The following is a 14,479-nucleotide window of genomic DNA, read 5'->3' as shown; positions in this document are numbered from 1 at the left end:
CTGTTCTCTCAAAGTTGTTTTTCTATCAGAGACCAGAAGATCAGCAGAAATGTCAACCTTAGAAAATTTATTGTGCCAAACACTCACTGCTCAATAATGAGGCTTCATAAATGTACAGTTTATTTGTATCGTACTTTTTGGTGCATAACAGAGACATTAATTAGAAACTGTTTGTCGTTGTTTTTTTTTTTTTAGATGATGTTGAAGTACAAAGACAAGAAGTGGTACCAGTTCTGATGATGCTCATTGATTACATCGTTTAATTTTGTCCTGATGAAAAAATCTTGGTTTTCATTAATTTTGACAGGAACATTGAAATTTAAAGGAGTATTCAACATTGGATGATGTTGTTTCTAGCACAAATCACACACTGTTTTACCTCAGCCATGGCTTTAACTGAGGAGCTTTATATATAAGAGAAACACACACAAAGATAGAAAAGCTGAGTGTTTCTTCGCTGTTGGATAGCTGAGAGTTGGAATACAGAGCAGGTAATGGGAATATGTGGAAAAGACATAAAGGAAGAATGTGGTGTGATGGGCAGGGGCAATTCAGGGTCAATCCTGTGTTAATATCTCATGCCAAAAGTTTTTGTGCTGTTGTACTTGCTGCCAGTGTTATACCCTCCCTGTGAGGAGAGGCAATAAATCAGGGGTCCAAAAGCTGGAATAAAGTTGTTTGTCTTGCTGGACAGTAGCTGACTTAGGCTTACCCTCTCTAGGACTCACTATATTTACCATTATTGTTGAAGAAGAGCGGAAGCTTGCTGTCATTTCTTTCATCAGAAAAGCTGGAAGCTTGGAAGATTTCATGTTGAAAATTGTATACATAGTTGACCTGTGCAGTCTTTTCTTGGACCCCAATCTGGTATTCTTGTATTCACATCATATTCTGTGAAGTGCAAACCAAGAGAATACACAGTTTTTGCATTAAAAGAAGTCAAGTGAATATGACTGGAATGTGTCATGCTGGGAATTTTCATTTGTGTTATGGATGTGCAGTGTGAAATGTGGTAACATATTCATTGTGGTAAGAATACTTCAACTTTAGTTTGGTTTCATATTACTTTTTGCCAAAAATAGTTATTGGTTCAGTTCGTGTAATGTTTAGAATTGGCTGTGGGTTCTATTCATGCTGTGAATTTTTATAGAACTTTAACAGAATGTATCTTTACAGCCATTAATTAAAATAGCTGGGATAGTTTTGCTTAAAACTTAAGTTCTGGATGCCCCTTTAATCCTTTACTATTAAATCAGATAATCTTGTACTCAGGTTTTCAATCACTTTTACACACCGTGGAGGTGCTGATGCATGAATAAAGGCAAGCATCTACTATTCAATAATTGTCAGGATATTGTTCAGCTGATTTCTAAATCCTGCTTGTAGAGCTATTTTACAAGTACCTATCTCAGCCCCACCACGTGCTAAAGGCAGCTTGCCTGAAGTTTGGGTTTAGTCTCTAAAGCGGTGTTTTCAGTTATGTGGGAAATAATGTGTCCACTAAAACTTCAAAAATTGGTGAAATAATCATTGAGTTGGGTGAGGTAGATAATTTAGCTGAGTGAACATGTTAATGGGTGCTGCACTGAAGCTGCAACGGTGGGGTTGACCAGAGGTCTTTTAAAATAAATGTTGGCATTTCAAAAATGAATTTGGCCTCCGTTTTCCTCAGAAAGGCAGGAGTAGTTACTGACTGTTTTTATTTTACAAAAGGGAATGCTTAGAAGCTGGTAGGTCATTCTGTAGGCCATTTCTTGCAATATGGTCTGAAATCATTTGAGCCTGCTTGTCCAAGTACCACATTATATGTGTGTTTTTTTTCACACGCATTCCAAATGTTACTCAAGCCGAACACAGGCTATAATTTGTATTTTAAAGTTATTTTTCAGGTATGTAGATACGTGATCCTCACAATGCACATTAAAAAGATGCCAAATAGTAAAGTTAATAATGGTTCTTAATTCATTTTTAAAATTTGTCACTCATCCCAGCAAATGCACTTTGGGTTTTGTAGCACAAATTGATAAATATTATGATTTTCTCAGTCATTGAATAGCTTGAGTTGGAAGGGACCTTAAAGATCACCACTCGTGCTGTGGGGGGGGTTGCCACACAATAGATGAGGATCTGTTGTGGCATTTGGTAAAAATAAGTGAATTTTTGTTGTCAGTATGAGGGCATACAATACCATGTGAGCTGTTCAAGGACCTTAAGGTATTTGAACATCACCATCTGAATGTGCAGCATTATGATTTCTTGACGTCTCTCTACCATATCTATTGAGGCAATGTTAGCTCTGGTTACTTAACTCTGCTTTCTATGTGTACTTTTGGCCTCTGCCTATTTTATGTCCAACTAATGCATATTTAAAACAGTGCGATTTTGTTTAAAGTCCAGGTAAATTATGGTCGTACAATTTACAAAAAAAAACCCTACCCTACCTGATATTTTGCATCCTTCCTTTTCTCACATTCATAAATTGGAGTGGCCGATTATTATTGAAATTGGTGAAATAATACTTGGTGAAATACAAACCGTATTTCAGAACATCCTGAAAAATCAGTCTGGTTAGTCTCTGGGGGGAATGGGAGATGGCATAAATACACAGAAAACTGTCTTATAATTTCAAAGGAAGATGGCCTTGGCTTGGAAGAAAAGCATACTGAACTGTTCCATTGAGCTACATTTGTTGACCACCAGCAAGCAAAAAATGAGGCAGTGAGAGACCATGTGCCAGGGGAGAGTAGAGATTTGTTTGGTGTTACAGAATCTATCATGCTTGAATCTTTTGTTGCACGTGTTTCTAGGAACGAAAGCTAAAGAAAGGATAGATCGCGAGATGAATACGAAAATGGTTCTTGGTCAATAACAGGGGCTACGTACAATCTCAGTGTAAAATGTTTCTTCTTCCTTCTCTGTGGAAGGAAGTTGATCATAGACGTATCTTATTCTGCTCTTGGTGGTGCACCTTCTGTACAGCAAAGTACATTAAAATCCTTTTGGGGGGGAAGCACCCCTGATTTTTTTTGCTAGCATTTTAGTTGTGTGAAACTTTTTTAGAGTGTCTGGAAAATTACAAGATGCAATTGAGCTATTACTTTTTTATTTTTTTTGATGGAAGTGTAAGAAACTGCTGCTACCTATCTGTTTATGTGTAGTGTGTCTCATTAGGAACTGTAAACTGAAGAAGCTTTTCTTCACCTTAGTCCTGCCAAATTGTAACTTCTGAATGTTGATATGTGTAAATATGCGTGTATTCCAAATAAGTCTGAAAGTGTTACACAACAGGCATCTCCAGTGATTTGTTCTTCAAATGTAGTAATATATAGTTGTGCTCTTTGTCTGTCTATATACAAAGATTTTTGCCTGAGGTGGTATTTACATGACAGGTGATGTTAGAAAGCTACATCCAAAGGAGGATTTTGGAAGCAAGTTTCATCTCCTTTTTCATTTTCCTTTACTCTTTTCCTCTATTTTTTTTTTTCTTTTAATTTCCTTTTTGCTTAATTAATAGCACTGATCTTACCTGAATGTTTAAACTTGAATTTTTCCTGCACTTTAATTCAGTCATGGTATTTTATTCCTTAATTTTGTTTCTACATTTGTGCAATTCAGATTCATTATTTGTATATAAGTGCACACATTCAGTGAAGAGTTTAGAGCAGATTACTTTTGGGCACATTTGCTAATTATGTGACTATAATTTAGAATGTGTGTTTTCTTAGCAAAATATGTATATACAAGTATATACAACATAGAATCTAATGAAAAGCACTTATCCTGTGTCAGCATTGAGTTTATAAATTACTGCAACACTTTCAGATTTGTTACTAGATAATACAATAAAAATCTGTTATATTTATACATACTGCTTAAGAATATACTTTTAGTTTTAAATAATTTTTATATGTACACTTCTACCTTTAATTTTAAAAAGACTTATGTTCAATTTTTAAGTCAAAGTACTTAAAGTGTGTATATTATCCATAGAAGAAGTTGTTTTAAGCTTACGAATACATTCATATCTCATATCGAGATGATACAATTACTAAGCAATGAAAACAAATAGCCCATTTTGCTTTGCAGAAAATAATCATACTTATTTTTATTTCCCATTTCGAACGTTCTTTAAAATTTCCCTAAGTACAAAGGGGGAAGATAGTGCATTCAGAAAACCAATGGAGCATCATTCTTCTCTCACCAGCTGCAGTCTGTGGCTGTCCAACTTTCCATGACTTTTCCTTTTAATTTTAAATGATTACATGCAAGAATTTTCAGCTATATCCTTTGGACTCTTAAAGTTTCCAAAAATCTACGTGAGGTTTGTCCAGTGCAGATTTCATCTGACTAATCTACAAGTTCTTCTTTTATACATCAGCTCTTTACATGTAAATCATTTTTTCTGTATTCCAAATGTGTGTCGAAAAACCTATAGCCTGTGACTGAGGTGCCCCTTTCCCCTTTCTCATCACAGTTCCACATACTCCAAAGAGGGGTGTGTGGTGGGAAAGATGCGCAAGGACTTGCCAACCTCTGCAAGTTTACAGGGTAATTTGTCAGTGGGATTCTTCTTCATACTAGCTGATTTCTTGCATAACTTATTGAAGTCTTTCCGGGCAGATGTTGATGGCTGCGCTGCTACCATGAAGTTTTTGCGTACTTTGTAGACAAAAGGAATGATATTTGGAGGAGAGGGAGTAAAACAAAATGTATGGGGTAGGTGAATCAAGTGCACTGGTCTTATTTGAGTTTTCATTGAGAAGCTAATTTAAGCTGGGCCAGTTTCTCTTTCTTATGCGTGTTATAAAGATGTGCTATCTATAATCTGTTTTATTGCTGTTCCAAGCCAATGGGTGTAATGTGCTTCTGTGTTCTTCTACACTCTCTAAGATTTAGGCTGAAAGATGTTGGTGTTAGTAAAGAAGAAAGGAGACGGAAACATACAGCAGTCAAAAGAAAGGTGTCAATCAGCAATCCTTTTGGTTTTTTATGTAACACGCCTAGGAATGTTTAAGTCATACAGACATAGGTTTTTTTGACACTTGCTTTTGTTTTCATTAGTACCTAAGTTACATATTACCAGGCAAAAAATAACCAGAAGTTAAACTGTTTCAGTTGAAAATACGTAAGGAGTTGTATGTGGATTACCACTACCATTCAGTTAATAGGTGATGCAAAGGGCGTGGGGTGGGAACATGTTTTAAATATTCCCTTTTAAAAAAAAAAAAAGAACTGTAAATAAGCAGTACTACGTTATTTTAGACCTGAGCTCTGCTATCTGTAGTGGTTAGAACTAGGAAAACATGCTGCTTTCTAGTTATGCTACCGCTTCATTGTACCAGCATCACGGGGGGGGGGGGGGGGGGGGGGGGGAAGAATCAGTAAATTTTTCTAACATTGCCCACCTGTGGGTAAGCATGCTTGAAGTGTAGCAGTTCTCGTTTATGTATATCTTAATGTGTACATGTATGTTTTTTCTTTGTTCATTGCAACTTATTTTCATTTGAATCTTGCTGAGCCCCACTAGCTCTTCTGAGGGTGATTACTGGAATATGCATTTTTAGGTAGGGTTGCAAATCCATCTGTCTACAAATATAGTTTCATATGAACTGCAAACTGTACTGTTACAAACACAACTATGTTAGATTGCATAGAGTTATTTTACTTACATGTACTTGAACTGAACTATGTCATCATAACAAAGTTAAAAAAAAAAAATTAAGTATGGAATATTTTTGTAAATAAAAATACCTGTGCAGCTGGTATTTTAAATTTAAAATGTATTATACATTAATGTTTCAGAAAAAGATGTTCATATATGTGTATATGAATGTGTCATTATGCTGAAGGGCTCTGATTGGGCAAAAATAAACTATTCAAATCTCTCCTGAAATGAGTCTAACTTAATCTTTTTCTTTTTCCCTTTAGCTGTCTGGAGCATGCAGTAACTCTGGACTTGCAAAAAATCTTAATTTTGCTTGTGGTTTTGATATCCCTTATAAGTGGGAACATCTTGCAAGGACAGCTTGCAATCCATTAGATTTTGTCTGCTGTTTTGGGGAGGAACTTTGTAATCGTGCCCTGAATTATGCTGAATCTGAAGGGAGACTGAGACAGTAATTGTGAGATGTGTTCTGAGGTGATTGCTGCACCTTGGTGAAATTCTTATAATCTCATGGCGTCTCTTCAGGTAGTAAAATATTTCAGTGCTGGTGGGTTTTGTGTGAATTAATGTAGTCAAGACACAAAATTTCATCTGTATGAAAAGTTTACTGGTCCCAGACCTTTACCTCCTTTGTTTTCTTCCCTTCTAGTGCCTGAACCCTAAACTGTGTAGGACATGGAGTTGTAAATAGGATTGAAATATATGTATATCTGTTTTAGCAGCAGTCCAATTACACAGATGTAACTGTAGTAATCTTCTGCCTTCATCAGCACCACGGCAAAAGTAACTTCCTCCTGAAACTGTGTGACTGCACATGGTATCAATGGAGTGGCAACAGCAGGGAGGGCATTGGCCAGCTAAGGCTGCAAAGTAAAATTCACTTTGATGTAAAGAAAGCCAGGATTTGATGAATGCCACATAAAACATCGTCCTTCTCACCTGTGTTATCACAGTTCTGCTAACAACTTACTTTGAATGAAATGTGTCTAGGCCCTGCTGACACGTGAGGATATGCCCATTAGTATTGAGCTGTGCCACTCTGGATGCATTGCAGATGCAGATTCTTTATTTGGAATGGTCCCTGGATGACTCTGCATGGGACATGAATGGGAGGAGGCTGGGAATTCCTATATCAACGTGGCAATGGGCAACTGAGGGTCCACTGCTGAGAGCCAAGTTCAGATGTAGCTTGCAATGCACCAGAGCAGAATTCCAGTTTGCTGGCTGCTTTTCACAGTAGGCAGTTAATGTTCCCTTAGCATTGGATTGCTGAAGGCTTGCATATGTAACTCGTTGTAGCAGCAGAGTTCTTTGCGTTTCTCCATAGAAGACTGGACTGAGTCTCCCTACCTCTTTGCTGGGAGGTGGGGAGCTGCATGCTCTGGCTGGCTGAGACCTTCAGCATTCAACACTCACTTGCAGCTGTAAACTGCTCAAAGGGGGGCGATGGAGGACTATAGCAAATCCACTGTCAGCAGGTAAGAGGAAAGAAATGCATTCTGCTTTTGAGCAGGTGAGAGCATTCCTGCATCTTCCTGCTCTCATCAGTGTGAGCTGAGTTCCTGGTTTGGTGAAGGGTGGTTTGCAACCAAAGAGTCAGGCTGCATATTGTTTTGATAAGGATACCAATGCTTCTGCCTAATTAAGTAGATATAATGAGGAATTTTATACAGCTGTTATTTGTGGTGCAAGAGGCTCTTGGGAAGAATAATGTGGAATGCAGTCTTATCTATGGGTGTGAACAGAAAGCAACCTCAAGCTGCTACTTCCTGATTCTCTGGGGTACCTTCAAGTCTATCATAAAAGGCACTTTCTGAGGTGATGTTGTCTGAGTGTCAGCATGCCGTCTACCAGCTACAGCGCTTTTTGGTTTTCTGAGACCAAGGAGTGCATTGAGCTAAACTGCACGTGAAGCTTCTCTTCATTTGTATTTACCATCTTTAGACATGCACATGCATACCATCTGTGGTACAGATCAAGCAAAATATGTGTAGACCTCCGAAAAATAAGTGCTCAGCCATGTACCATATTGTGGAAAGCCAATTTCAAGCCTGATAACCCCTCTCCTTGTGACTTGACATGGGGGAACAGCAAAGCTGTCACAAACAATGGTTGTCTGCCATAATTCTATGTGCGGCTGATGGCAAGAAATGACCCCAAATTTCTGTGGTACCTGTAGGAAGGAATTTCTTTAACTTCATGTTAGAAACTATAAGGTTGGGTCACAGCATAAGCTGTATGTACTGGTATATTTCTACGATTCTTAGTCACAGTCTGCTCCCTTCTAGTTGCTACAGGTGGTTTAAAAAAGTGGGGAAAAAATGTTCTGAGCCTGACCACATTGGCTTCAGCATGGCAAAAGTGCAACTGCTGTGGCTCAGATTAGGTAGAACAAGGGGATGAGGTTTGGCTGAGCCACTTGGCAGAGAACTTGTTGATTCCTTGTAGCTTTGGGGCAAAAGAAGTCTTGTAAAACTGCACTTAAAAGGAGACAAAGTATGGCAGTTCCGATATTTGCAGGGAGCTGCTTCTTAACCTAAACAACAGCATGGAAAAAGAGAAGCAGCACTGATTGGAAGAAAAAAAAAAAAAAATCCGAGTAGAATTGACAGTGTTTGGCATAGCAATGCAGCAACATGAGATCTGGCATGCTGCTATAGCTCTGCCGGGGCACAGGGTGCTGCACAGGCAATAAATATGGAGACAAGCAGCTCATGCTTGCTGCTGAGAAGAGCAAAACGAAGGAAGGGAGGACAGGACAGGAGGAGGAGGACACCAGCACAATGCAGCAGATTTCCAAAAAGGTCATCAAGAACTGTGATGCACAAGGAGACAGAGCAAAGAGTCTGGCATTGCTGCCTCCTCCATCACATCCAGACCAACACTTCTGCCTTCCTCCAAGGGATACAGGTGGGCCTTTGTACAGGGCTGGTGCCAAGAGGAAAGAAGAGGGGAGAGGAGGTTGGGAGGCCTGAGGATGGGCCATGGGGAGGGCTGACAAGTCACGACTGGCTTTTTAAGATCCTGGGGTGCAGGGGAGGAAGGGGAGCAGGCAACCAGACTGGGGTGGCACCTGCATTGTGACAGGCAGTAAGAGGACATGGGGAGGGAGATGGCTGCACTGGCCAAGGGCAATGGGAAGAGGTCTCTGTGGGGAGAGCTGGTGCCCTGACGGTACAGCAAAATTTGACTTTGCTTGTCGGGGCCTGAAGTTTTGCAAACATGAGGCATCACTGGAGAGCCCTGAGAAGCAACTTGTTTTCTCTGTCCATTCCAGCTCACACTGTTAGTTTTCCTTTTAAACTTAGCAACAGTGCACAATAAAAGGGCAATCTTGGTAGAGCTGCTCACAGCCTCTCACCTCTTGGGCTTTGAGAAAATCCCCAGGATCAGGAGGAACCACACCATCGTTTGGGTCCTTCAAAACCTGGGTGAACCCAACCCTTGGGAATGCTGTGCACTGTATAATCCTGGTCATTGCTAACTTGTGTTTGTGGGGAAATTCATGTTTATTAGAGGATGCTTTACATGGGCTACTCAAGTGAGGGGTTGAGAGTTGTAGCAAAGGGGATAACAGTCATCAAGGTGTATCATTAAGGCAGCAGTGTGGCTTTTTACCTAAGCCGGACTTTAAAGAATGGAGCCCCGGATTATTTAGCAGTTATTATGGATGATCAATAGTAAGGATCGCACAAAATGAGATTACTGGCTCCTCTACATTAGGATTTGATAGCTGACAATGTTTTCTACATCGCCACAACTCTGACACATTCTTCCCAACCTCTTCAAGCACTGAACAAATCTGCTCTTGTCAGAAGCACAGCCTTTGGGCTCCTGGGCTGTTTTCAGTCACCTCAACACGGTGTTTTCTCAGGAGTTTTTAAAAATGAAAACCAAGTGCCTTATAGTAGGCTTCCATTATAAAATGTCATTGTGTGTAGATTACAGATTTTGCTAGAGTTTAACAGTCAATCTTTTCCATATGAGTGCATGCTTTTGGCTGGGAAAGCTATTATCTGAATATAATGGCTTTCTTTTCAAGCCAAAAACTATGTATGGAAGGCACATCCAACTGAAATGAGAAATGCTGCATTATTTCAGGTTTTTGTACAACTGCTCTTATTTCTGACAGTGGTTTTGCTGAAGACAGTGGTTTTGCAGAAGAGATGCAATCTTTCTTAAATAGCCTATAAATAATAACTAAAAACTGAATTGGAGGCAGAATAAATAGAGACAATTAATTCAACTGAAAAAGGCTAATTTTCGTTCTGATTGCCCACGGCAGCATAGAATCAGCCCAGACCAAAAGCCGTCCCAGTTACAGCGTGTGTGCTGCAGGATGGGGAGGGGTAGCACTGCTGGGTCTGTGCATCTCCTCTTGTTGGACAGGGAAGCAAACAGAATTTGTAGGGGATTGCTTTGCATGTGATGTGACCCTTCCCTGTTTAGATCAAATGGTGTCAAGAAATCAGTTCTAGAAATTCTGTAAACAACTGAACCTTAAGAAAAACAAACAACAATTCTAAATCTTAGTACTATCCAGCGTGCATTTGTACCCTTAAATGCTGCTGTTAGCTGGTTGAGAACTTTTCCCACCCTATTTTTTAGCTTATCTGTAATCTGTATAGACTCTAAGAAGCCACGCTAGCCTCTAGGCAATGAATATGATTTGTTTACTCAAAGAGCTTCCTGAAATCACAAAACTGCAGCACTGTATGTTATTAAAAGATTAAAAAAAAAATGTATTACTGTCAGGTGAAGGGTCAATGTCATGTCCCTGCTATGTTTGGTAAATTCAGATTTAAAGCCAAAAGAGTCTGGAAGATACTTAACTGAAGGCATCATATTCAGCAAAAATATCTCATGATACCATGCTTTTTTCTGGGCCGGGCTCCACCCAGTGTTGTCAGGGGAGAAAAATCACCCTTCCACACAGCTGCCTGTCAGCTTAACTCTCTGGATACCTACAGTAAATTACATGTTGTACAACAGCGGAATGAATGCAGAGGAAGCCCATCTGTGCAGCGCGTGTGTCTGGCTGTGGGGAGAGCAGGGCTGTGCAGGTCTGGTAGGATTGCTGAAGACGTCCCTTTCCAGTCATGGGATGTGGTTCTGCTCTCTCTGAAAGGAGACTTTTAAATGGCATTGGTATGTGGTGTATCTCAAGGGGAAAAGGCAATAAAAGTTGTTTAAGTCAAATGAGAGCGGATGTGACTGGATATTGTAAGAAGTTATTCAATGGGAAATCAGACGTCATTTTTATATGACTGCATTCCAGAGGGAATATTCTTTGAGTTTTTACTGCAGGACTTAATTAACTTGTATACTTTGTTTATGTACCTGTATTTTCCTTCGATTTTAACCCTTCTGGAGGGTTTCTATAAAGCATTTTTAGAAATTGCAATTATAACCTGCATAATCATTATTCTTGATCTGGAAAATTATTGGAAAAAAAAATAGAAATCGCTTCAAGTCTATTTGACATGCTCATTTCTAGTCCATAATGAAGGCAAAGCAGCCCAGCTGTAACTTTTTATTAAAACCAAAGTATATAGAGTTGAGTGGTGGGGGGAGGAAGCACAGCAGTGTGTTAGAAGTACGAGGCAATCTGTTCTGCCAGCTAAATTGTAGGAATCCATCACATTGCAATGAGATTCTCAAAGGCAATTTAGGTAACTTTGTTTGATACACTTCTCAGAACAGTAATGGTGACAATAAACCACAGAGAAAACAATTTACCCTGTTTCTGACAATTATTCTTTCAGTGTTGTGGTGACCCCATTAAACAGCCACATGCATTAACAAAATCCAGCGTTTCAGCCAAGGATAAGGGAAGAATAACAATGCCTAAATGGGTTCATTCTGAATCTAATAGCCAGTTGAAAAACCTATAAAGTTTTTACTAAGCATATAGATTCACCTAAATAGGCAACATTCTTACTTATTCTTTCACTAAAGAAAAAGATGAGATGCTTAAATCCAAGGACTTTTCCACAAAGGACTTGAATGTCTTTCACAAATCTCAGCTACTGGAAACTGCTTCTGCAATAGCACTTTTCTGACAGCAGAGGATCAAGTATTTAAAATGCGTAGTTTCATTATTTCACAACCAATTTCTCTCCTCCAGAATGCACAAGTGCAAATAATTACTTCTACGTTCCTGACAAAGAGGCACACGATTTCTTTCCCCCCACGTAGCGAGGCTGTCCAGCCATCAGGTACATCTGCTGCAGTTGTTCTCATGAAGAAATTAACGGCTTTTAGTGCCTTGGTACGATAGCATATAACATCAGCAGCTTATGATAAGCCCTATTCTCAAGTGATTTTGCTGAGACAGGAGTTCTGCTGACTTTCTGTATGAGCTCACGGACACGTTTCTCCCACAGCAGCTCCTGCAGACGTTAACAAATCACATTTTGTCCCCTGTGACAGCTGGAGCCCAGCGGAATTCATATCGTGTCTCATCTCCACTTCAGCCTACCCAGGCATTATAATTGAGCTGCAGCTCCTTGCTCTCCCTTCTGCCTCTAGAAGCTTGCAGCTTCATTTCAGGATGTCCCTTTGCAACCCCAGCTGCATTTTCATTACTTTGTGCTTTATGGCAGAGGTTTTTTTTTTTATCTAGTATAAGACAAAAGGGGTGTAGATTCATTATAACTATAAAGTAATCAGTTATTAGCAATTCTTTTTTGGTATACTAAAAGAGTCACTGCTTAAAACATCACAGTCCTAGGGTTTGGCTCCACCTTAAGCTGCAGTCTATGTCACAGTACAATTTGGACAAGGTCCTCAAATATATGGCTGCTTGATGCTCTTTGAAATTAGTGGGAGCCAGGGTTTTTGAGCACAACTTTTGGGTGCCTGTCACCATGCTTGAGTGTCTACCTACAGTGAAGACTCCTGTCTGTGGAGCTATGAGCTCATTAAATCCTAGAAGTGAAATGTTATCACGGCTGTTCTATCTCCCATTCTGGGAGAGGAGGAGATGGGCAGAGGGCAGGGAAGGAATGGCAGGGCAACCACCAGCTTGGCCCCATTCCTTCTCCACCAGCCAAGGACAGCACAGCCCATGCTGCCCAGTGCTTGTTTTCCTCTACCATGGCATAGTTACTGCAAAGAAACTAAAACCATAGCAATAACTCAATCAAACATCATTACTGAAAAGCAAAAGCAGAATCAGGATCTGTTTTCAGAGGCCAATTACAGCAATAACTTTATGTAACCTCCATTTTTCCCTTTCCCAGGATTTGAGGCTCTGCATTAAGTCTTCACGTCAAGCAAAGTGATTGTTTGTGACCTCAAGAAAATGACTGTGCAGGCATTTTATGTTTTTATTGGAATTCTCCTTGTGGTTTGGAGCCAGACCTCTGTGGCATAGTGGTATAGATGCTGTACTCTGTGCTAGACCAAACAGCCCTGGTAGGGCCAGCACTGAAAAAAAGTTTTCTTCAGTTTGTCTGTCCAGGACAACGGCGGTGGGTGAGCTCTTGTTACAGCTGCTTTGCACTTAGTGTTTGTGAGCAACAATCCGAGAATTGAATGTGTTAGTTGTCTGAGGAGAACTCTTTTTCTTAGAGCTGTTCATCAAAGCTGTGTTATGATCATTATGTCTCATAATGTTTTCAATCTGCCACTCTACTGGTGATTTCTGCAAAACAGAGGCAGCCGTTCTGGTTCCAGTCCACCTCACGCACTGCCACTCTCATCACACATACCAGTGGAGTGTCTGCTGCATCAGGATGAAGGGTTTGTTGGCAGCCCACTGACGAACAGTTGTTACCAGTGTATGTTGTCATATGCTGGCTACTGTACCCTAGCTTCTGTGCTCTCAGTATCACTGACAATTGTTCATTCAACTATTAGAAGTGTGCAACCATTTGTGAATGTCTAAATTAATGGCAACTAATGTGTAACAAAGTTGGTAACAAATGAAAGGCCAAGGAAATAAAACCCCGTGTTGATAGACAAGCTCAGCCTGCTGTCCATTTTCCATCAAATTCCCCCCAAAATCTGTTAATCTGGGATCAGAGGTAGAAGGTTTCCTAGTTACCATTTCTTTTTTTCTCTGCACTTAAAAGTTTCTGGGAAATTTAGTAAATGCGGACATAATGGCAGTTAATGTCATAATGGAAAGTTAATCTACTTCAGGCCACGGAGATTTGAGGCAGATGAGTCAGCAAGACTTATTCTGAAAGAAATCCTTTCAGGGAATACAATTTGGCTTAAAACAAAGAGTGTTGGTGTGGGGTTTTTTTTTCTTTTTTTCTTTCTTTCTTTCAAATCTAGAACAGAAATACAGACAGCTATGAAGGAATGTGGAAGTTCAGATGTTAATGTATGCTAATCCTTTATGTTTTATGCATAAAAGATTTATGCATTTTTATGCTAGCCTGCAACATCGCAAATAAATCAGAGCAGATGGAGTTTCTGTTTTGGATTGCGAAAATCTAGGCCACTTAAGACAAAATAGGTTTGATTTGTATGCACTGTATTTTCTCCTTGCCTGTCCCCACACACATTGTCTTCTGCCAGTGCCTGTCCCCACCACTGCTCTCCCAGCTTGCCCCAGTGCCCCAGGTGCTGCTGAGGACCATTGACTCCACAGGACCAGTGGTTTGTTGCTGCCATACCCAATCCTCCTCCTCCTTCTGCCTGCAGCTCATCTCAGTAGCTTCCTCTGCAGTACTTTATACCTTCCAGTCACACCCTCATCTCTCTTGTCCTCGTGCCAGGAAGACTCTACAAGTTCCAGACAGGACCCTATTAATCGTGCTTTGTGGGGTTATCCCCCCCTCTCTGGCATATATGTCTTTG

General features: G+C 40.0%; 1 protein-coding gene across 7 annotated transcripts in view; it reads left to right on the top strand.

Moving 5' to 3' along the window:
• The window catches only part of STXBP5 (syntaxin binding protein 5), a 100,885-nt gene extending 98,481 nt beyond the window's left edge, over positions 1-2,404 (top strand). For all 7 annotated transcript variants that reach the window (XM_048935421.1, XM_048935419.1, XM_048935415.1 and 4 more), the window contains one exon: positions 196-2,404. In XM_048935421.1, coding sequence (XP_048791378.1) covers positions 196-237 — 42 coding nt within the window. In that variant the 3' untranslated portion in view covers positions 238-2,404. The remainder of the gene's footprint in view (positions 1-195) is intronic.
• Positions 2,405-14,479: the final 12,075 nt, after the last annotated feature.

This window comes from Lagopus muta, chromosome 2 (assembly GCF_023343835.1).
Source record: "Lagopus muta isolate bLagMut1 chromosome 2, bLagMut1 primary, whole genome shotgun sequence".
NCBI classification, from domain to species: Eukaryota; Metazoa; Chordata; class Aves; order Galliformes; family Phasianidae; genus Lagopus; species Lagopus muta.
Note: the sequence above shows the minus strand (reverse complement) of the source record. Positions and strands in the feature narration are given on the sequence as shown.